Raw genomic sequence first — 24,298 nt, forward strand, 5'->3', positions numbered from 1 at the left:
AGATTATATCTCAAATTAAGCAAAAGTCATTTATTTAAAATTTCTTCTCTCCTCTACTTCAAACCAAATTCAATCCTCTTTATACATATATGTATGCTAAATTTAAGAAAACACTACATAAAATTTCTACCATGCTATGTATTCAAGTATGTGTCAAGGGTCCTCCATCTCTAATTGTCCAAGATATCATCTTTAACATTTTTTTTTTCATTTTTCGAGAATAATTTGACAGGGAGTGAGAAGATTTGAAACTAGACATCTTTGTTAAAAAAACTAAGAAGTATCAATTGAGGTATGAAGATTGTGACTATCTTAGAAATTTCTGTGTAATGTAACCAATTAATCTGTGTGTTGAATTACAAACCAAAAATGCTACAGCTACCGACTCAAAAAATAAATAAAAAATAAAAAAAGCTACAACTACCAGGTGATAATTAATGAACTTTGATCCAATTTTTAACAAAGGCATAAGAAAATTACAACCACCAACGACACTAATGTATGGTTGATAGACAATCTCTCCGTACATGTACCTTTAAGCATACTAAATTGCCTCCCTATCCAACTGCAGCCATTATTGAAGCAGCAAGATCTATCTGCAAGGTTGTTCTGGAAAACTTTATCAAAAAAAGAAAAATTGTTTTGGAAAACTGTGAAGGAGTACCACCTGCCATCATGTGGAAGGCTAATTGCATTTGCATATCAACATATGTAATAATTAGCTGAGTCAATCTCCATGTATTGATGTACAGTCTTTTGTATTAAATTTTAAAGATCAATAGGTGATCCATCAACTGATGTACAGTCTTTTGTATTAAATTTTAAAGATCAATAGGTGTACATTACATTTGTATTTTATTTTATTTTTAATTTTTCATCGTTAATTAAGGGTAGAGGAATTCGGACCTTGAATGTTTTCATTGAAATATTAGAAAGTGTTATTTAAACTACACAAATTATAATGAATGGATGATAGTTACTCGCAAATACCTTTGCTGATGGGCTATATTATTATGTCATAACTTGTCATTGTTTCAAAAAACAAGAACAAGATAATATTTTTATTTTATTTATAAATACAATAGAATTTGACCCTTTGATGATTATTTTATACCGTCCGATCTAGAAGCTAATTATTATTTTTTGATTTAATTTGATCATAGCTCTCTTATACTTTGCCTGTTGAGCCTCTTTTTTCTTTTTCTTTTTCTTTTTGGGTTAGGTACCAAGTTGAGCTTTTATGTTAAATAGAAGCTAATATGATGCTTTTCTTTTATGGAGAAAAGGATTCTATAGTCAAGATTGGACTTCAAACTTTATAACTATCCCTTTCTATAATTAAGTCTATCTACCTTTTTTTTTGGTACTGTCCACATTAAATGTGTTTTAAAATAGGTAGGCTGTCCAAATCAAGAGTCCTAGAGGGATAAAAGAATCATGCGCCTTATGTTTCCAAATTTTGCTGAAATTCCAAACCGTAAATGGTTATAAAAGTTGGCTATTTCAGTGCCTTGATTTGTTTCACTGGAAGCTTGAGCAGAAATTTGGGGCACATCAGCCAAATGATTGAATCTATATCCCAGCTAAAATATGGTCAAATTAAGCTCACGCTATCATGCTAGTTTGTTTCGTTATAAAATATTTTACGAAAGATCTTTTTAACATTTTCCAGTGTTTATTTTGTTGTAAAATGTAAATATAAATTTAACATTAGAATATGGTTTTTAATCATAATATTTGCAAATTTTGAATGCTCATGTCTAACTTTCACTTTTAAAGATGTCAGAAACTATCTTTGTCAATAGAAAGGTCAATTCCCATAAAATAAAAAAGAAAAAGAAAAAGAAAGGTCAATTAATCTGTGATTTTTCAGGTGAGTTTCATAATTTTTCGGGTTGCTCATATGTCATTTGGTACCAAAACTACATAATCATTTTTTTTTTTTTTATGGGAACTACATCATCATTAATGAACCATTACATAATGATATATAACCATTAATACTCACCCACCTGAAAAAAAAATAAAAAAAATAAAAAAATAAAAAAAAAATAATTGTCTAGGGTAGTAGAGCTACTCAACTATTTTCTTTGATTAGTTTTATGCTCTTATTTGCTAAGATACATAAATCAAGTAGGCAAGGCAACCACCATATCATATAACAACTTCCTCCAAATAAATACTAGACTAGTGCATCGCCAATGTATTTATTTGACCTCTCATCTTGTACAATTGGCATTTGATTTTTAATATATTCCTAATCTTACTTCTTCTTCTTCTTTTCTTCTTTTTTTCTTTTTTTATTAAAAAAAAAATCAGAATTCAAGTCAACCATGAGAATTCCGTATGTATTTTTAAATAAAACCGATAACACATTAACACCAACAATTCATACATTATATTTACTTAAAAAGATATTACTATAACTAAATAAAATGACTAATTATTTTGATGAAGATAAATTTTGTTGAAGATGATAGCTTGCTATTATATACTTCAAAGTCTTGAATAAAATATTTTCTTCATCTTTTAGCTTTGATCGGTTGAACTAATTAACAAATCCCTTCTAATGGTTATGGTTATGGTTATGTTCTAATTTTGTTGTCCATAATAGTAGTGCTAGGAACCCATGGGTAGAACTCACCCTTGAATACTGGCTTGTAATAGGAGGGTGCTCGAGAGCTTATATATGCATGTTTAATTTTACACTTAAGCAATGTGGGACATTATGATCATAACAAGTAATAAAAAATAAGAATTTTTTTTTCTATTTGAGTTGGAAATTGATAAACATCATTTTCACAATGTAAATTTAATTTTTATAAATTTAGAGAAATAAGATTATGTCATATTTCTTAAAATAAATTTAGTTTTCATTTATTTCCAAAACTACCTTTTTATTTAGTTCAAATATTTCCAAAAACATACATTAAGGATAAAAACAAATTATTTTGAAAAATAGTTAAAACTTGAAAGATAAACTAGAAAAAATTAATAAGAAATAGAATAGGCATATTGAAATATATCTAACATGTATCTAACTCTATAAGACCATATCTTAGGTTTTATCCATAATTATTACGGTTTAAATGTTTAAACTTCACCACCACACACCCTTGATGTGATAGTCACTCCACAAGTATAAATGCTTGTGGGGTGTTGGGGGTAAAAGTCGAGATTCAAGCCTCCAGAAGGGAGTTTCACACATATATACACTTAAATTAACCTAGGGTATAATTTCTCTTTTATATTAAAAAAAAAATGTTTAAACTTCCCGTTCAAAAACAAATATGTTTAAATTTTAAAATTCTTTCACCTCTAAATAATTAGTAGTATTTTGAGCAGAGAGAATATAACACAATATAATTTTTTTTTTTTTTTAAATCTTCACGGATATACATTTATTTATGGAATTTAATAACGGAAACAAATAGATTTTATTTAAAGACTTCATAAAGAAATATTCTCCAACGCGCCTCAAGACTAAGTGCAACACACGAGTCAACATCAAAGTGCGACAGGTGGGCCGATAGCTTGCTATCTCGCACGAGTTGTCTCATGAATGAGCTACACGTGAGACACTGTGCGATTGACAGTAATATCATTGCTCAAAGCTCCTTTACCAAAAAAAAAAAGAAAAAAAATCAATTATTTCATTCTAATTCGAGACTTATTGTTCATATCATGGTGTGAAAGTGAGAGTAATATTACTTTATTTAAAAACATGTACCAAATTTGCTCACAGTTTCCATTAATTTGTTTTCTTTTTTACTTTTGTGTCTTTCTATTTGACCAATGGTATATTATTAGAATTATTATTTTTTTTTTTTTGGGTTTCCCATGGGGTGTCCCATCCAATTTACGCGCACTTTGACCAATCCTCCCTCGCAATGGAAGCATGTCGCTGGTCACAAGGTGTTACAGTTGTTGGAACTTGAATTGAGGAGCAAACTCAGTCGAACTCCAGAGCCTTACCTAGTGGTGGATAAGCCACTAGGCCACACTTAATGGTTAAAATTTTAATTTTTATTCCAATAAATATAGTGATATAACATTTTTACTTATTATAACATTTTTGTAATTAGTGTATAGTAAATGCAATGTTTTTGATATGTCAAGACTTTGAAGCTTTACACTCCTCAATGATAATAAAAGGAAAAAGTTAACAGATACGTTAAGGACATTGGTTTATGAAATATTTTTAAATGCTTTTTATGAGAAAAAATAATTATTTTTTATGATTTTTTATACTTTTTATAAAAATGATGTCAAAACTTTTCTAAAATATTTTATTAACAATGCCCAAAAATGTAAATGTACTCGTTAATGGGACAAAATATAAAATATGTACAGTACACTTCAAAAGGTAAACAAATACTACCAAAAAAAAAAAAACACAATCCACACAGGATCAAGGCGTCATGTCTATGTGCCAGATGGTGGAGAAACTTCAGCATGTTTCGAAACATGCAATACCAGATGGTGGGTGTTGAACACTTTAAGTAACATATCCCATATCGCAATGAACCAAGTTCTGAACACAATATTTTCCTCCAGCCATACAACCATCTCTGCGGCAAATAGATAAGATTTATTTAAAAACTAACCTAAGAGTAATAGTACCAACTTATCTATATTTTTCACTATATTTGTTATCTTTCCTATTTTAGGCAACCACTTTTCCATTTCATCTTGTCAAATTCCCTATTCTAAAATCTATTTTCATTTAAATGAATAACCACATTAGATTCCCAAGTATTGGTAACTAGTAACCACTTTGTCTTAAATGGGCATTTATAAGTAATGTGGAAGGTTTTTAGGTGTTTAATTACCTATATTCACTCATTTACCCTATTTTTGGTAATCTTGCTACCAATAGACAGTCCTATCTTTATCTATTTACCCTACTCCAAGAAACAAAAAATACAATTTTGAAATGATAAAAATAAATAAAATAGAGACAAATATGAAATAACAGTCTCTCCTCCTTAATTTGCTTTGTTGTCCTTCAGAGTAGCATTTGGAAAGGATCTCTCTCTCTCTCTCTCTCCATTTTATTTTATTTTTATTAAATAAAAGCCATCTTCAAGTTTATCTTGATGTCAATTTTCCTTTTGTACCATCTTCAAGCTTATCTTGAATGATAGAGACCATAAGAATGATTCTCCTCCACACACAAAAAAAAAAAAAAAAGTAGTCATTGAATTTTTTTTTTTTTTCCTTATCTAAGTTTGGGGTGTTTGTGTTCATTGAGCCACTTGGTTATTGACTTGTTTGGCCTTTGAGACTTCCTAGTTCGTATAGATTATATGAATCGTTAACTTGATCATAATCTTGACCACCTGCAAGTTAATTAAGACCCATTTGGCCATTGGGACATCTCAATTCATTTTAATTGTGCAAATCTTCAACTTCATCAAAACTTACATTTTTGTAAGTTGATTAGGGCAAATATGGAGAACATCTTTTACATCTCGTTGTTGCCAAAAGCTAACAACACCAAGCTTTGCTTCTATCCACTCCATGTGTGAATTGTCATAACTTGGCTATGATACCAATATCACCTAACTTTTTGTTGGTAGCTTCGAGAGATCCAAGAGCTCAAAATTTGATAAATAGACTAACTTAAGAAAGTCTAGACCTCCAAAGTGAAATTTCACTCAATAATAATATTTTTCAGCTTGTTTTATTTATTTTTACATCAAACCTTATATAGATGACTTTACAAGATAGACATAAAATTCAAATTCAAAAGAAACCCATTCTTTATCTAAAGTAAGTAGATAAAATTTATTCAAAAACTAACCTAATAATTTAGAGAAATGTTACGTCCACAACATTTTTACAAGAAATCTTAAGCCGGCAAGTTGTTATGAGTGGGCAAAAATTCTCAAAGAAAATAATTTAAGTTGTGAATTCAAATTAAAATTAATAACAACTTACTATAAGGATACTATAGAGGCACGTAACAATGGGTCACTTGACTATAGGTAATTACTATTGGGTTACCCAAATACTAGCATCTATCATGTACTGGTCCTTTGACATAAATAAAAATAAAAAAACCTAAAGAGTAAATTTTGAAACTATATAAATTATTGGACAAATAATATTTTAAATCTTATACTGTAGTTTCTTGATAGTTTTAAATTAAATCGCACATTTAAAAGGTTTAAATTAAGTCTTGTACTTACAAAAACATTTCAATTTAAACCATAAACTCATATATGGTGATGTTTTTATTAACAACTCCATGCAAAATATATTTATGATTTGATTGAAAACTTTTAAAAATGTAATTGAAACGTAGTTTTTATTTGAAACGTAGTTTTTTTTTTTTTTTAAGAAAAAGAGTTCTAATTCAAAACTCTTAAAAATGCATAATTTAATTTGAATCCAAGTATAAACTATGATTGAAAATGTAATTTATCCAAAATTATATCCGTTGATTTTTAACTGTTTATAGCATTTTGAGCCATCTCAAATTAAAATAATTATATCTTCTCAAATTAAAATGGTAAGGGCACGATTTGGTTCCCAAGCCCCAAAAGTAAAAGGATCAAGACCCAAAAAGCCCAATACAATGAATTTATAAAGAGTTGGCTAGAAACTAGATTTTAATGAGTTGGATTACAATCATAATAGGTTAAAGATTGCTAAGAAATGAAAATAAACGGGTTTATGCAAGGAAAATCTTTCTCAGCAAAGTTCGAGGAGAGTGATTCTTATATATTTCTGTTAAACTTAAACACAATTACAACTCTCGTCACTACAGTGTTTTTTCTACCCATCCTCAGATGATCCTCTTGTAATGGGGTTTTTCTTCTTTATATTCCCCTCCTTCCCTTCATCTTAGCCCTCCATGTGTAAATCAAGTTGTTGGTTTTGATACTTATCCCATCAGCACCTTCCTGAAATCTTTGCGGGTAGCTGTAAGGCTGAACATTACTGTTTAGGTATCACCTCCATATTAATGTGACCAGAGAGTTAGCTGCAGAACATTCAATGCGGTGGTAGCAGGTTTCTCCTAGATATTTCTAAGTTTGCCTTTGTCTTATTCCCTTTTAATGCTTATCCTTATCAGTATGACCGTTTGGTACGTTGTCCTTGATGAAAGGTCGGGTCTTTGACCTCTACCCTGCTTAGCCGAGGAGGTGTCTCTCCTTGGACTACACTCCCAACCCTTTACAACTAGACTTCTTTCACAGCCCACTAATTTGTATGTCCTTGTTAATGTCTTCTTGTCATCGAACAACTTAATATCCTCGAATACGATCCATAACTCAATATCCCTTTTTGGGCCTTTTATCACTAAAAAAATAATAGATAAATATAATGATACATTGGAAGTATATCTGTTTCTCAATTTGTGCAAAAGATAATACTTAGATATATTTAGAAAATAAAATAAAATACTAATAGATAAATATATTGATACAGTCTGTGTTACTCTATGTCTTTGTGGAAGGAAAAATTTTTAGGTATTTTTGGAGTATGGATAAATAGTGTTTTTTTCTCTGAAATTCATGGTAGATCCCATCATAAATTTAATAAGTAGACCCTATTATGAATGTAAGAGAAGATATTTCCAAGTATGGATAAATGGTACTTCCTCCTCTCACATTCATGGTGAATCCTACCATAAATTTAATGAGTAAACCCTATTATGAATGTGAGGAGAAATAATACCATTCTTTATATTCCAGAAATACCTAAAAATTACCCGCTATATATATGTTTCTCAATTTGTGCAAAAGATAATACAAACCAACCAACACTAAGCTTCAATCTTTTTTTTCAATCTTTTTTTATTTTTCCCTCTTGGGTACTTTATACATATAAATACATTAGTCACCACTAGAATTTCGATTCTCACTCTCTACCATTACAAAAAAAGTGTTTCTCCTTTCAAAAAATAAAAAGTGTTTGTCTCTCGAAGAAAAGAGAGCGTGTGGGACAGGTGGGATCGGTGGGTTATTAGCTTTCTGAATTGGTCCCTCTTTTTCTTTCTTCTACTTCCTCTTATTCAACCTCATTCTTTTGACTTTTAGAAAGAATTCATTTTACAACTTTCATTTCACACTCCTATTTTCTTTCCTCTTTCTCGAACTCTCATTTCACGGACGGCTTTCGAATTCCCATTTCTTTGGTAATCATTTTCACGGGTGTGAGATATTATTTTGAAAACTCCAAGATCTCCAAAACCCATTTCTTCTTCACCTTTGTCTTCTTCTTCTTCTTCTTCAAATTATACATTTTATTTTTTGTTGCCTTCATTGAAGATCCACTAGTTGAAAGTTCATTTAAAGCCAAATTTCGAAACTGGGTCTCTTTGACAGTTTCGGAATCTGCTTTCAAAATGTGTATTTTTTTTTCCCTCAGCTTCCGCGTTTTTAATGGATTGGTTTCTCCGTTATATTTGAAGAACAATGGCAAGGTAAGATTTTGATTCAAAACCCATTGTAAAAATTCTCTCTTTTTTTCATTTTCAAATCCGGGTTGTGCTTTGTTTGTCGAATTTCCACCTAAACCAAACCAAACCCATATAGTTTTTATTCAGACAGGACTTTTCCTTGTAATCTAATTCCCAATTTCCGGTTATAATATTCACAAAGTTTTGGCCTTCGCTTTGTTTTCAATTCATTCTTGGTTGTTTTTATCTATTTGGCCAAATGGGTTGTGCAAGCTCGAAGCAAAAGCGATGCAGGCATTGCCAGAGTCCTTATTCCCCTGTCCCTAGAAGCTACTCTATGCAAGTTCATCACCCACCACAGAACCAAGGTGAAAGCTACCATGTTGTGGCTCTCACCTCTTCTACATTGGGTTCCCTCAACCAAATCAACCATTTCAATAACAAGATCATGGATTTTGGTGATGATATTGATCATCTAAATCATGGTAATGGCACTGAATGTATTGGTAATAATGTTGATGGAAACGTGAGGAAGAAGAAGAAGAGTAACGATTTCACAATAGGCCTAATTGAGGCCAAGACGTGGTCCACTATGATCGAAGAGAAGATCCCCAAAGTGGTTCCGAAAACGCCAATTAGAACGCCTCCCGGAGAGCCAGAGATAATCAATACGTGGGAATTGATGGAAGGACTCGAAGATGTTAGTCCTCTAAGGTCCCCCTGTCATCTTAGGAGCTTTTCTTTTGATGTTGTCCGCAATCCGCACCCAGCTCGACAAGATTCTGCTTTTGAATACCCGAAAACTAGATTTCAAGAAAATGGCACGGCCTCCCCAAATCCTAAGCCTATGTGGCTTCAATTGGAAGATGATGATTTCAATTCAAAGGCTATCTTATCAGACTTTGATTCAGAAGCCATTTCTACATTCAGAAAGTCATTCCAAGAGCTTCCACCTGATAACCCTTTTCGTATTAGTCCATTGGACGATGACAAACAACAAGAAGAACAACAACAACAAGAAGTGGTTTCAGAAGCAGACAATGATTTGTCATTGGATTTCAATGATGAAAAGGAGGTAAAAGGTTGTGTTATCGATTATAAATGTGGGGAGGACAAGATTGTGCTTTACTTCACAAGCCTAAGAGGGGTACGGAAGACATATGAGGATTGTTGCCATGTGAGGGTGATCTTAAAAGGCCTTGGTGTCCGACTGGATGAGCGGGACGTTTCGATGCATTCAGGGTTCAAGGAGGAGCTGAGAGAGCTATTGGTAGACGGGTTTAATGGGGGAGGCTTGCCTAGGGTGTTTATTGGGAAAAAGTACATTGGTGGAGCTGAAGAAATCAGGAGATTGAATGAGGATGGACAATTAGAGAAGTTGGTTGAGTGTTGTGAAAGAGTGGATGATGGTGTTGGTGTTGGTGTATCTTGTCAGGCTTGTGGGGATATAAGGTTTGTGCCTTGTGAGACATGTTCAGGAAGTTGCAAAATTTACTATGAAGCTGATGAAGAAGAAGAAGGAGAAGAAAGAGGTGAGGAGGTTGAGTATGGATTCCAACGTTGCCCTGATTGTAATGAAAATGGGCTTATACGCTGCCCCATATGTTGCTACTAGTTTTCAGTGCCATTCACTAGGTACTCTTTCACATTTTTGTGTCCATTTCTTTTTTATTTTTTTTCTTTTCTTTTAAACTTTTTCTTTGTGAGTTGCTTGTTGTACAGTGGAATTTTGGTATGTTTGATTTGAGGGTAATGAGAGAATTGTAGTAGTAGACACTGAATAATATATAATACTATGTTCTAAGCAGGTTTCCTCAACCTCAAGAATGTTGTAACTTGTAATAGCTGTATACTAAATTTCGTTTTCAGAAAGGCGAAAGGGGTTCGTAACTTTGTATACTTTTTCCATTTTCCATATAAATTAAAAAGATGCTACATTAAAATGTTGCATTTGCAATTCCTCTTGTTTATGTTGTTCTTCTCTTCTTCTTTCTTTCTTCTTTCTTTTCCCTGCAATTGAGAGTCACAAAATTGAATTGAATTTTCCTCCAGAAAGATAATGTACTTTGTATTGCATTGATTAATACAACCATATGATTGGATTTAACCAGAGAACTTAGGTTCAATGCACAAAGGAATTGTATCTAAAAATTTCCCTTTTTTCAAAAATGTGGTACCACATTCCAGGCGTTGATCTACGGCATGATATGTGAGCTGTAGTTGCTCTATTCAATGATGTAGTAAAGTTGCTTTTGAGGCATAATTGCAACCATTGCACAGCATTTGGACGGTGACATAATCAAAAAGTCCAATCTGTAAAATGAAAAAGTGGAGAAAGAGAACAATCGCCCAGCATGAAAAATCTTTTTTGAAGCAACGAGCAAGAAAATCTTGCTCCTTCAGTTAAAAAACTATTTCCTTGTTATATAATATAAATAGTGTTGTTCGGCCTTATTATTTTACTGTTGGTGAGGATTGTTGGGCCAACTTTTTGTAATTCATTATATATAAACATTAAGAACTTGTCAATTAACAATCTTAGAGAAGAATAAAAAAGGTGAAATATTCAATAATAGAAAATTAGAAAAAAGCAATATGTACATTAGGTGAAGAAAAAAAAAATGAAAGGGTCAATGTCGGCGACGGACCAAAAAAATAGTGACATGGTCAAATCCTGCTTAGATTTCAGCAACGACGTTGTGTTTGTGGTAAAGAATTGCTCAGAGTAGTTGCTCTCGAAGTTTCAACTGTAAGACCGTTTCTTTTGGAAGCTACACAACAATTTGAGAGACATTATAATATTCTATCTTCAACCCCCCCAAAGAGACCGTAAATTTGGCAATTTATTACTCAATTAAATTCCAAGATATTTTATTGTCAACCTCAAGTATTTCTTCTGAAATTGAAGCTACTATTACAATATTGGGAAATGAATTTTCAATGTCAAAAAATTCAAAGAAAATAACTTGGGATATTCTGATGCTGCAGGACTTGAAAGAGGACAAAAATTGAAGACTTCAATTTAAAGGGAGCTAAGGATTCTTAGAAGTTGCTGGAAGCTATTTTATTCAAGTATTCACATAGAGTGGCGCATACTTTTCAGGAACTCAAATTATGTGAAATGATTGAGTTAAAATAATCTTGTAGTGCCATTTACATAAGGTGGAAGCACTAAGTGACACATAAATGATACAAATAATAAGTGCCAAATACGTAAATATTTTCCTTTACCTGCCTCATCTATCTTTTTGATCTTCAAATCCAAAAGGACCTTGAGCCAAGAAAATCACAACAGGTTATAGGCTACATGACAGTTTGCCATCTAAATCAAATCATAATAATGGGAAGCAAGCCCTAAGAGGTATTGAGGACAATGATGTAGTGTGCAAAAATAATTCAAAGCAATTAAAAAAGCTTCTTGTCAAATACAGTTGCCTTTCATTAATGCTTTAAAAACAGTTTTGTTGTAAATTAATGAGGTTATTGCATCACCTAACGGATTGTATCAATGTCGCATTTAAGTTTTGGTTGTGGCATTGAAACTATTGAAAGCCATTTGAGGGTGGAAAAGAATATTAAAAAAAAAAAAAAAAAAAATCTTGCTGCTGGATTGTCTTTATATAATACTAGTTATTATGATCAATAAGTTATGTGCTGATGGAATTTTTTGTTAATATTTTTTTGATACATGACAGAAATTTTACTCTAACTTAATCTAAGTTCTAAGTGTATGTGTATGTGTGAAACTCCCTTTTGGGAACTTGAACTCCAGCCTTTACCCCTCACACCTCACAAGCACTTATATTTTTTGTTAATATTAGATAAAAATAGTTTTTCAATACCAATAAATTTAGTCATACAAAACGTTCACAATTGTTGACGTACGCAACTAGTTGCAATTGGTAGATACTAAAAGCGGTTCCAAGGGTAAAATTATGTGATGTTGCTCAAATTAAAACTTGCTATCCTAACCAATTATGAAAAAAGATTGTGAATTATTTTATTCCCAGCATTTCTCCTAATATAATCTGCAGATTTTCTGGAAACTGACAAACCAAATGTGAAAGGAAAGGAAAGCCACATAATGGTGTTTAAAGAAATACAAAGCTGTAATCAGAAAAGGCCATAATCATTGTTTATTTTGCGATGTTTAGGATATACGTTTGCCATACACCTAACCAAGTCAGTGGACGATCTTTTTTTAGCTTTTGTTCAGTCAAAATACTGGTAGACATGAATATGAGATCTTTCATATTAGAAATTTTTTATCGTCCAAGACTCACAACTAAGGCAGAGACAATAAAATAATAGCCATTTAACTTTATAATGACACAATATTAGCACATTAATAAGGAGTTGGTTGGGTTGTAAAGACAGTGATGGAAACTACGCGGCACCAATTGTTTATTTTTTATTTTTTTATATTGGCTAAGAAAAGGTCATTTAAATTGCATCTAGAGAAGCTGTACATGCATATGCAACAAGTATTATGATATATGGTTGGCAGCCAAGAAATTGTATTAGAAAGTTTGGAAGTAGTTGACATTTGAAGGAAAGTAGTTATATGAGAGAGATGGCTCAATAAATTTGAAAGTGAAAAAACAAGAAGCACTAGATCAGTGACTTTATGAAGTTTACAAACATCTAATTCTCACAAGAAAATGAAAGCAAGGCCTACTCTGAAACACATGTCACTATCTAACATTCGATTATGAATGTAGCTATGTAGGGAGTCAACTTTCTTAGGCATTCTGTCTAGTGTGATTGCCTGGTGTCACGGGCTTAAGGCAAAGCACAGCAAGCACGTTGGCATGGTGCTTGGCATGACTGGTGCCGTGAAATTGCAGACCATGACAACTTTGTAAGATCAGTCAAATTCCCATTTGGGGTATGACTTATGAGTTATGACTTGGGGCAAGACCATAGCTTAAATGGGTCACATTTGCATTGTGGTCCTCACAATTCGGACCACGGTCTATACACTCCAGAATTGATAAAGAATACAATCTCGACACGAGTTAAATAGAAATGACATATTCCCAACCCACCCTACCTCGACTTACACTACTTACATCCCGCACGAGTTTCTTAAACTTGATAAACAACATGGGATGGGAATGAGCACCCATGATCTGACTTTATCCCAGTTCCCACCCTGTTTCTAGATGTGGCAAACAAGTCGGGTCAAGTTGGGTGTAGGTAAAAGATAAGTCATTTAAACAGGATATAAATAGGTCGGGTTTGGGTCAACTTATATCTTTTGATACAAATTTTTTTGTTCTTTTGTTTTTTCTTTTCGAAACTGTGTATTTTCCACTTGGTAAGTTACGAAACAAATTACTTAATGTAACAATAATGGTATCGCATTTAGACTATCCTTTATAGTGTTGTACACTACGACATAAATATGAACACTTGACCCAATTTGGGGGCACATTTCCCAAATTGGTAAGTGTTCATATTTCATGCATAAAGATTGATACAAGTGTGCCACGATGTACTCAAAATTCAGGACAATGTGGTCTAATGTCCAAGGATGGTTGGCCAAAACATTAAGATTGATCACACATAGGTATGTGCATCCCTCTTATCTACTCACAATCGCAAACTCGGTAGAACACCTTTGAAAAAGAGTTTTTATAACTGCTGGTCATGAAAAGGCAATAGAAATCTCTGTTGTGATGTGCGAACTCGCACTAGTAAATTAAAGTCTGTTGTTCGTGTGCAGTGCATAGTACTCACCAGAAGCAATCTTTTTTGGTACACAACATTTGCACACCAACGGGGTTGTGTGCGCGTATTAACAAACAAACATGGACTCTGCGAATTCATGTGGAAATTAAGGTACATTTAGAATGCTTTCATTGCCTAATTAATTAATTAATGCATATGCTTAAGTTTGGCCCACCTACATGAAGGGTGTGGTACCTGATCATGCATAATCTGGTCCACCTTTACACTTAACAACATTCACCTACCATGTGTGGATTTCTCTTACCATCATAAAACTCATTTATACTTTGTATCCACCTTCCAATGAGCACAACTCCATCATTTGGACCATGCCAAGTTACCAAGGGTATGTTGAATGGTTACTTTGTGGGCAAGATTCTTATGAAGTTTCTTGTGTAAAATACTAAACGGAGAAGTGCTCCAGGGATCAATTTTTTATGTTATTGGATAAAATAAGGGGGTAACTATTGAAGGAAAATGCATTGGAGTGCAACGCTCATGCACCAGTCCATTAAACTAATGCGCAGAATTGTGATAAAGCCATTCCAAAATCCATTCCTTTTTTCCAACCATTTTTCTAGTAGTTTCCTATTTTTCGCTTGAATTTTGGCACCTCTTTGTTGGCTTTCTGAAACTCTGTTTTTGTGCACTTTTAGCGCCCAATGCAAATTTTATGAAATCATATTTGCAACGGTACCAAGTTTTCATCAATCAGTCTTTCAGTTCAAAAGTAATGGCTTTGGGAAGTTGGGTGCCTTGAAAATAATTTTGATTTTCTTTATTAGGTTCTAAAGATTTAGGATTAAATGTTTAGAATTTCAACTTGTATGTGTTGGCAAACCGAGAACAAAAACATGTCTAGGATAGGTGTTAGACATTGCTCAAAGTTGTACAAGTCAAGACTCAAGAATGTACAAGCTGCAAGAAAAATGATTATTTTTTTGTGAAGCTTGACCGATCGAATGATGAAGCTTGATCAAACAAAAATCGTAGAGAAAGAATTTTTGCAGAATTTTAAACAGGCTCAAGCTTGCGAAAACGTTTAGGATTTCAATCCAACACTCTTATGTATAAAAGGAAAACCCTAGCTACGTTTTGAAGACTTTGGGAAGACTTGTGAGTTACTCTTGTGAGATTTGAGAGGTTCTGTACCTTCTAACTCTACAAGCATCTATCGGAACAAGATCTACAATCACGTACTGGTGGAATCTAGTTGTTGTAAAGATTAACAAACTGTGATCTGAAACCTTTGAGTGGGATCTCAAATTCACAAGTGTGGGTGCTTGTGTGGTGCAAATCCAAGAGAGGAGTCTGTGGATTTGGAGCTTATACATGGTTGTGTTAGTAAGTTACTACTAGAGGTAGCAATAGATTTAGGGTTAAATCTGATTATAAAAATTTCAATTCTCTATAGTAGATTTTTTTTACCTTAAGGATAGTTAGGTTAAATCCTCTCTAGATTTTTACCTTGAAATTATTGGTTTCATTAGTTTTCCTGGGTTATCATATTGTTATGTTCTTTATTTTCCGTTGTTGTGCATGATACGATCTGTCATTGTTTAACCTAAATCTCATAATTAACCTAAGTAATCACTCAAGGTAAGTTACTACTAGAGGTAGCAATAGATTTAGGGTTAAATCTGATTGTAAAAATTTCAATTCTCTATAGTGGATTTGTTTTACCTTGAGGATAGTTAGGTTAAATCATCTCCAGATTTTTACCTTGAAACTGTTGGTTTCATTGGTTTTCCTGGGTCATTATATTGTTGTATTCTTTATTTTCCGTTGTTATGCATGATATGATATGTCATTGTTTAACCTAAATCTCATAATTAACCTAAATAATCATTTGGCTAATATATTAAGTTAAACAATCTGTTTTAAGGGGTCTAAACAAACAAACAAGTGGTATCAAAGTGGGTTAGCTCTTGTTTGGGTAGTTTACCTTGAGTTGATCATTGACTCCTGCTGTCATGGAACACAGTCACTCTTTTTTTATCTCTCCTCATTTTGATGGGAATAACAATGCTTACTGGAAGGTTAAGATGAAAGCCTTTTTGAAATCCCTAGATGAGAGAGTATGGCTCTCTGTTGAGAATGGTTGGGAGAGACCAACCAATCCTGTCAGTGAATGGAACATTGTACAAAAAGAAGCAGCAAGCTTTAATAGCAAGGCTATGAATGCTATATTCAATATTGTTGCTATGGAAGAATTTAAAAGGATCTCTAATGTAGAGGCTGATCATACTGTCTAGAATATTTTGCAAACTGTGCATGAAGGTACTAAGGCAATAAAGATCAATAAATTGTAGCAGTTGACCTTCAGGTTTGAAAGCATCAAGATGTCTGATGATGAGACTTTTGATGAGTTTTATGTCAAACTGAATGACATAGTGAACTCTGCTTTTTATTTGAGTGAAGTATATGATCAACCTAAAGTGGTTAGGAAGATTCTTAGATCCTTAACTGAGGATTTTAGACCCAAAGTCACTGCTATAACAGAAAGTAAGGATGTAGACACCATTCTTATTAATGAACTTGTAGAATCTCTTCGATCCTATAAGTCTTGATCTATCCAAAACCAACAAATCCAAATCCATGGCCTTAAAATTTGTTGAAGATGTAGATGATAGTGGATTTAATGATGAAATCTCTTCTATAGAAATAGCTTAACTTGCCAAGAACTTTAAAACTTTTTGAGAAACAATAATAGAAGGGCAAGAAATCGAAACAATGCTCACTCTAAGAATGTGAAGAAGAATGAAACAACCGAAAATAAAAATTTTGAAAAATCAAAAGATAAGGTTGTTCAATCCTCTAACAATTCTTTAGGTCAACAGTATTTTGATTGTCAGTGTTTTGAATGTCCTACTTACTTGAGATCTAAGCGAAAAGCTATGACTGTTACCCTTAGTGATGATGAAGTTTCTGATCACGAGTCTGAAAGTGATCAAGAAGGAAATTTCATGACTTTCACTGCTACTGTTGAAGTAAGTGAGCCTAAAATTGTTGAGGAGAACCCTTATGATGGGGAACTCTCTATTAATGCTGACTTGCAAGAGGCTTACCATAAATTTTGCAAGATTGCAACAAAAGATGTCATGGATGTTAAAAAGTGATTGATTTTTTTAATAACTTTTTCAATTTCCTATAAAATGTTTTCTAAAATGGATAATTAATGTATGCTTTAAGAGCACACATTAACCAAACCCGTGAAAGAAAGCAGTGAACATGAGGAAGTTGGCTCATTAAATGTGAAAGAGAAAAATAAACAAGTAGTCAGTGATTTTATGAAGGATGCAAAAATGCATGTAGGAGTCAACTATATATTGGCATTGTGTAAAGTCTATCCTCTCTAGTGTCCTTCAATGGTGTTACGGGCTTAGCACAGTACAGAAAGATGATCGGCATGACTGGTGCCGAGAAGTCGCAGATCAGTCAAATTCATAATTGGGTTATATTATGTAACATACCTGCTCGAAGAGTTTTTATTATTATTATAAGGAAGTGGCTAATGCCTCCATTTATACCTTCTTAAGGGCCCTAAATTCCATTGGGCTCGGATATTATATTCCCTCAAGGCCTCTGGTGATGTTTATGGTCTGCACTCCCATTGATGTTTCTTCTTCGAAAAATGTTAAAATTGATCAACAGTTTAGACCAGTGATGGGTGACAAATTTTACCCATGGTGAACGAGTACACTTGAATGCCTTTAGACTTACACAAGATTGATTTCAACCTCACCATCTTACCCTTTTTTTCCTCTCTGGTCTCCATGTCTATCTTACTTATCATCATCTTTATATCTATTCTCTATGTATTCAGACTTTCAGAGGATTTACAAAGTTAATTATCACTTCATAAATTGTTTAAAATACCTCTAATCTAATTAAATAGTCCTTATTCCTTAAAAATAAAAACTGAGATAAAAAAATGTAATTAAACAATAATAATAGAAAGAAAAAAATATCCGATAAATCTCTCTATAACTTCCTTCTATATCCTAGACAGATACAAACTTCCTTCCCGAAAAAATAAAAAAACTACCACCCCACATCTCACAAACTTCCCTCCCCAAATAGGTGAACGTATTACAAACAAAACCCCTTCCAAATAATTTGTTACGTGTACCCTATTCCTATTCCTAATTTAAATAGGATTTTTGACAGCCAGCTACTGTTCTCACAAACAAAAACTTCAGGCCGCTTCTTTGTATAAAATATGCGTGCAGTGGGAAAAAAAAGGGTGAAGTATTCACTTCATTTTGATATACAGTCTCAACACAGACTTCCTTCTTGGAGCGTGACTACAAAAAAAACTTATGTGCAAACCTTGCTTTATTTCAATAAAAAGGTAGGTAAGTTTTCTTCAATGCATTTTTTTTTTAATCCATGTACTACGGTTTTGTTATGGATTTTTTTTTTTTTTTGGAGAATCTGTTATGATTGCTAAATCCACTAATCACTACAATTTACAAATGAACAAAACTTAGGTATAGTATCTTAGATACTTTTCTTTAGATTTCCTTCTTAAGATTCAACCACGTGGCTACTTAAGCTGCGTTTGTTTCGGTGATAAAGGAAATCAGGAAAATGTTTTACACCCTTGAGGGTGTTTGGGTGCGTAAGGAAAATTGGGTCAAACGGAAAATCATTTCCGTTGACCATAAAATATGCCCTCTGACCCTGTAAAACCATTTCCATTTATATTTTACCTTCAAATCAATTCCGCCCCAGGAAAACAGAAGAGAGAGAAATAGCAAGGAAGAGAGATCGCACACCAGCATCGGCGAGCTTGCACCACCTGAAGCACCACCGAGATCGCACACCAACACCGGCTCGTCGCACCCCAGCACCGGCGAGATCGCACACCACCATGAGCTCTGATCCACATCCAAGCTACCCAGAGAAACATAACCCAATCCCCATTTCGATAAACCCACACCCACCTGATCTTGCGCCACCTGAAGCACCACCGAGATCGCACCCCCGCACCGGCGAGATCGCACCCATAACCCACCCATGCCCGATCTCTCTCTTTCTCGATCTACCTCTCCCTTTCCCTCACATGTCGATCAGTCTCTCTTCCTCCTTCTCTCCGTTTGACCGAGTTTTTGAATTGTGAAAATGTTTTGTTTTGGTTTTGTTTTGATTTTTGTTTGTTTTAAGTTTATATATTGAAATTTTCTATTATAAAATTTGTTTGGTAGCTGAGAAAATGGGTGAGAAAATGTGAGAAACCAGTAGGAAAATAGCATTTTCAGAATGCAACCAAATACATGAAAACATTTTCTAGAATAATTTTCATAATGCAGCCAAACACTTGAAAATATTTTCCTTTCCCGAAAATATTTTACATTCAACCAAACACAGCCTTAATTAAAAATACACTTCCATCTCATAAGAAAAAATCCTCATGACAGAATCTTAATAGGAGAATCTAAAAAACAGCATCTAAGTATTATACCTAAGTTTTGCCCTTTACAAATTATGTCTTAGAATTTGGCCTATTTATTAAAAAATTAATAATTTGGCTTTGGTTGTAGTTGAGAACATATGCTATAATTAAGAAGTTTAAACTTAATTAAAGATGATAGAATCGGTGTTCCTTCAATTGTACTCCCTCTTTCCTTTTAATATTTTTATTTATTGTGTTATTTTAGTGTTTTAACTATTTTCTTTTAACATCTATGTATTTTTTTTCTTTTACAAATTATGTCTTAGAATTTGGCCGGTTTATTAAAGAATTAATAATTATTGGGTTACGGTTGTAATTGAGAACACATGCTATAATTAAGAAATTTAAACTTATAGGTGATAGAATTGGTGTCCTTTCAACTGTACTTTTTTAAAAAATAATATGACTTTTGGAGAACAACTCTTCACATATTCATGTAAATTCACTAAGGTCAACTCAACTTATATCATATGGCATTTTTTGAACCCTGGTTGAGCTGCCACATCACTAAGTCGACCTGTTGCATCCTTATGGTCTCAAACCTATCCAAGGCCGTGGTGACACACCATCATTTATCACAATTGTTGGACCAATATTTTCTTTTAAAACGTGTGCTCTAATTAACTATATTGTAAATTAGTTAAAGGCCTATGCGATGCACAGTTTTATTATAAATTTATATAATATAATGACAAAAGAAATATATATAAATTGTATTGGTGTAACAACCATCAAATATAAATGATAACACCTCAAAGAAAAATTATCTTCTAACATACCTATTGTGATATAATGAGACTTGTGGTTACATGTATCAAAATGTTGGCATTAGAATTTTGTATATATTGGATCGATCTGCAACATTGTTTAGAGTTTATCCTTGACTTTTTGTTGATTGTCATAGCATAACAGATCTTTAAAGGAAACTATCTTCTTTTTAGGATGAATGGTCTCGCACAAATATTTGATTCTTGAATAGTGTTTTTTTTTTTTTTTTCTTTTGCCTTTTAGAGATTAAATTTGTAACTCTTTGTTGTCATACATTCATAATGGATCTTCATCTTAATCTTGCACCTTTTGTTATTTCAATGTTGTTCAACTAATTTAAGCAAAAGGAAAAGTTTATGCCAAAAAATTATTAATTATTAGGCTCAAAACACTTGAAAACAAATTTATTATGAAATAAATGTACACAATTCAAGCAGATGTGTTTGTAATTTGCTATCAATTTATTATGTAAAATGAATGTATGATCATATTGGTACCTTTAAATGTTCATTGCTTATATTGTCTGTTGTAAGAATACTTGATTCTTTGTCTTTTCTTGGCTAAATCTACAGATCTTGATTGAATTTATAATTGATCTTCATTTTAATCTTGTAACTCTTGTTATTTCAGCATTGTCAACTATTTAACCCAAAAATAAAAAAAATAAAGGCAAACAACTATAGTATACACAACCAACCTAACTGTATGAATATTTGAAAGACAAATCAAATGCATCTAAAGTGTAAAAAAAAAAAACTTGCCTGTAGGTCAATGGTGGTGGTGATGCCTCCCATGTTTTGTATATCTCTAAAATAATCAACAAATGATTTTCTCATACTTGCATAAATAAGGTTATTCTAAAAAATTGAGAGAAGACTTAATAAAAATAAAATAAAATTCAATTGTATTTAAAGACATAAAATTAATTTTATTATTTTACTTTAAAACTTTCCTTCTCATCAAGTAGCACCAAATCAAAACTCATAAGTTCATTATTTGCTTTAATATTAAGTACCTCCCACATTCTTGTGACTCTTCTCTATATTCCAATCGTCTTTTTCAATGTCAATTTCATGATAAAACATTATAAATGAAAAAAATATATATAAACATCAAAATGTTATCAACAATTTATCATCAAATTAATATAAAGATTAAAAAAGTATGATGTTTATGTAAAAGAACTTTAATAAAAATAACTAATAAATTAGAGATGAATTCCCCTTTTCTTTATATCGCGGTAATGTTGAAGTTGCTCACTTGAGGAAAGTTTCTCCAGTGATTGATATTGTAAGCTATTAAAGTAAAAAAAAATTATGTGCGTGAATATGTATGTTAGTTTATACCAACTCTTAAAAGTTTTTTTTTTTTTTTTTTTTGAGAAACCAACTCTTAAAAGATGAGTTGTTGTGGTTGATTGTGTTTTCTTCTACCAAAATATCATTGAGTTTATTCTTCTAATCTCAGAGTCATGAATAATAACCAAAAATAAGATTGTCCTCTAAATCAAAATTGAGGCTAATATGAACCAAAAAAAAAAAAAAAATGTTATCAACAATTTATCATCAAATTAATGCTAAAAAGAAGATTAACTGTCCTCGAAATCAAAATTAAGGGATAAAAACAACATATTACCATTGGAATTCATATTTGATATACAAAATTGGAACCCATTTTATCTTTGTAGTTAACTAAAATAATTAACATTAATAAAAATAAGGGAGATCGTGAGAGAAGAATTATAAAAAGAAAAATCTTACATGCACATACTACAAATCATAACAAAAAAAATTTATATGATATACAAAATAATATAAAATCACCTCTGTACAGGGTATGGCCTCAGGCCCATTGGGCCTTAGCCCGGACATTTCTCAAGAATCGAAGTTGGGCCCAAACCTCATAGTAAGTCTATATCGTTTTTGAGTGCATGATAGACAAGCCCATGTCTAGCAGTTAATGGACTATTCGGGATTGCGTATGCCCAGAACAACATACCTCCCTAGTGGCTTGGTATTGCCTTAGGGAATATTGCTACCGGGCGATCTTTTGGATGCGGAAATCAGTTCGAAAGCCACTACCACCGTTTCCAATGAGATATATTCCATGTCAAGAATAATCACATCGGACCCCACCCACATGAGTAAGACCAGAATGCAATCATGAAACCCCCCACAAACCTCATGCTATAAATAGGAGGATTGAGTAAAGAATGGGGGTTGGCAACTCAGGAAAGAAAAACGGAGAAAAGAGAGAGAAAGAGAGCGAATTAGGGAAACTAGGGAAACTAGGGAAGAGGGAAACCCGGAGAGGAAAGTGAGGGTGTTTACTGGGGTTAAGGGGAGTTAAAGTGTCATTCGGGGTGGAACTGTCCTTAGTAGGAAACACCAGGCCCACTCTATAAGTAAATTGTGAGCCCAATTTTAGGCCCAGTTCTTCAGGCCGAGGTGGGGTGCCCACAACCTCTAATCATATTTAATGATTGATTCTCAAACTATAAGCATATAAATTGGATAAAACTTACGGAAATTAGGTTAATAAAAGACAAAACAAATATACAAAATCTAATCAATTTGTTGAAAAACACATACCTCCACAAGGTTTTTGTAGGTAGAAAATTGTATGGTTGGTAGTAAAAAATCATAATTTTATCATACACACACACACACTCCAAGTTGAAGAAGCTGATATGGACAAAAGGTCTCCACATTGAAGAAGTTCATATGAAAAAAATGGTGTCGTGATGAGAGGAAATAGCAAAATCTAAATTAATGTCTAACATAAAATTTGAAGATAAAAATGAAAAATTGTATTCCACGCAACTAATCCAAAAATTTTTAGATAAAAGGACTCATGTATATCAATTAAAGTAGTCCTCGTGTATATGAGTATATCAATTAATAATAATAAAAATTGTATTCAACGCAACTAATCCGAATAGGCCTCATGTATAACATTAATCATAACTCTATATTAAATTTTGGTGTTTATCCAAAGGATAAAAATGTGAACTAAAAAAATAGTTTGATATAACAAAAAGGTTGCGTGTTTTGTTAAAACACTGAGAAGAAGTTGATAAAAACAAATAAATTAGAAAAGAATTATATCTTCTTCTTTTTTAATTTTAAAAATTTTCTACAATTTGGTAAAGTCACATAGCGTAACCATAACTTCTAAACCCAACTTTTATTATATAGTATATAATATTGAATCATACTTTTCACTTGTTCATTTAAAAGTAATTGCATACTTTCAAGTTTGCTTGACTTTTAATTTAAAAAAAAAAGTATGCTTGACTATTGCAAACGGGCACATTTTAACATAATACTAGTATGAAATATTGTGACCCTGACCCAATGGCATCACTTAAGTAAACTTTAGATTGCTCATGCATCTAAAAGCCACAATTCATAAACAATTATTATTATTATTATTATTATTATTATTATTATTATTATTATTATAACATCAGTTCAGAATTTAAGTTCAATACAAAAATTTTTTTGAAGTGGTAGAAAATAGGTGGGAAGAAAATTGATGGGAAAATTCATCATGGCGGTAATGATGTGTTTATCTATTACAATTGTCATTGGTATCAAAGATGATGATTTGGCTTCAACCCCTTTTCAACCCTCTTCCGAACAAACCTCACTACCTCAACCTTCTGAGCTTGGTCCTAAGCCATTTTATACTTGCCTCGAAGAAAATGTTGAAAATTGTAAGAAAATGCAAAGAGAAGACCCTAAAGCGCATAAAAATTGTATAACTAGGACTTTTTACCATTGTAAGGGCAATCTACATCCATCTGATCCATATAAGCATCAAGCTAACGATGCTATTATAAATTGTGCCAAAGAGCAAAGGAAAAGGCCTAAATATTTCATTCTTGACCATTGCTTATATAAATTGTAGCTACATAATGTCAA

General features: G+C 32.6%; 1 protein-coding gene across 1 annotated transcript; it reads left to right on the forward strand.

Moving 5' to 3' along the window:
• The first annotated feature begins 7,894 nt into the window (after positions 1 to 7,894).
• On the forward strand, positions 7,895 to 10,370 carry LOC115976847 (uncharacterized protein At5g39865-like). Its single transcript, XM_031098357.1, has one exon. The coding sequence runs from the start codon at positions 8,673 to 8,675 to the stop codon at positions 10,026 to 10,028; it is 1,356 nt and encodes a 451-aa protein (XP_030954217.1). The 5' UTR covers positions 7,895 to 8,672; the 3' UTR covers positions 10,029 to 10,370.
• The last annotated feature ends 13,928 nt before the right edge of the window (positions 10,371 to 24,298 follow it).

The sequence above is a fragment of the Quercus lobata genome, chromosome 2 (genome assembly GCF_001633185.2).
Source record: "Quercus lobata isolate SW786 chromosome 2, ValleyOak3.0 Primary Assembly, whole genome shotgun sequence".
Classification (NCBI taxonomy): domain Eukaryota; kingdom Viridiplantae; phylum Streptophyta; class Magnoliopsida; order Fagales; family Fagaceae; genus Quercus; species Quercus lobata.

What these genes read in the sequence shown, in the direction of transcription:
- LOC115976847 (XM_031098357.1), top strand. Translation starts at nt 8,673, where the DNA reads ATGGGTTGTGCAAGCTCGAAGCAAAAGCGATGCAGGCATTGCCAGAGT.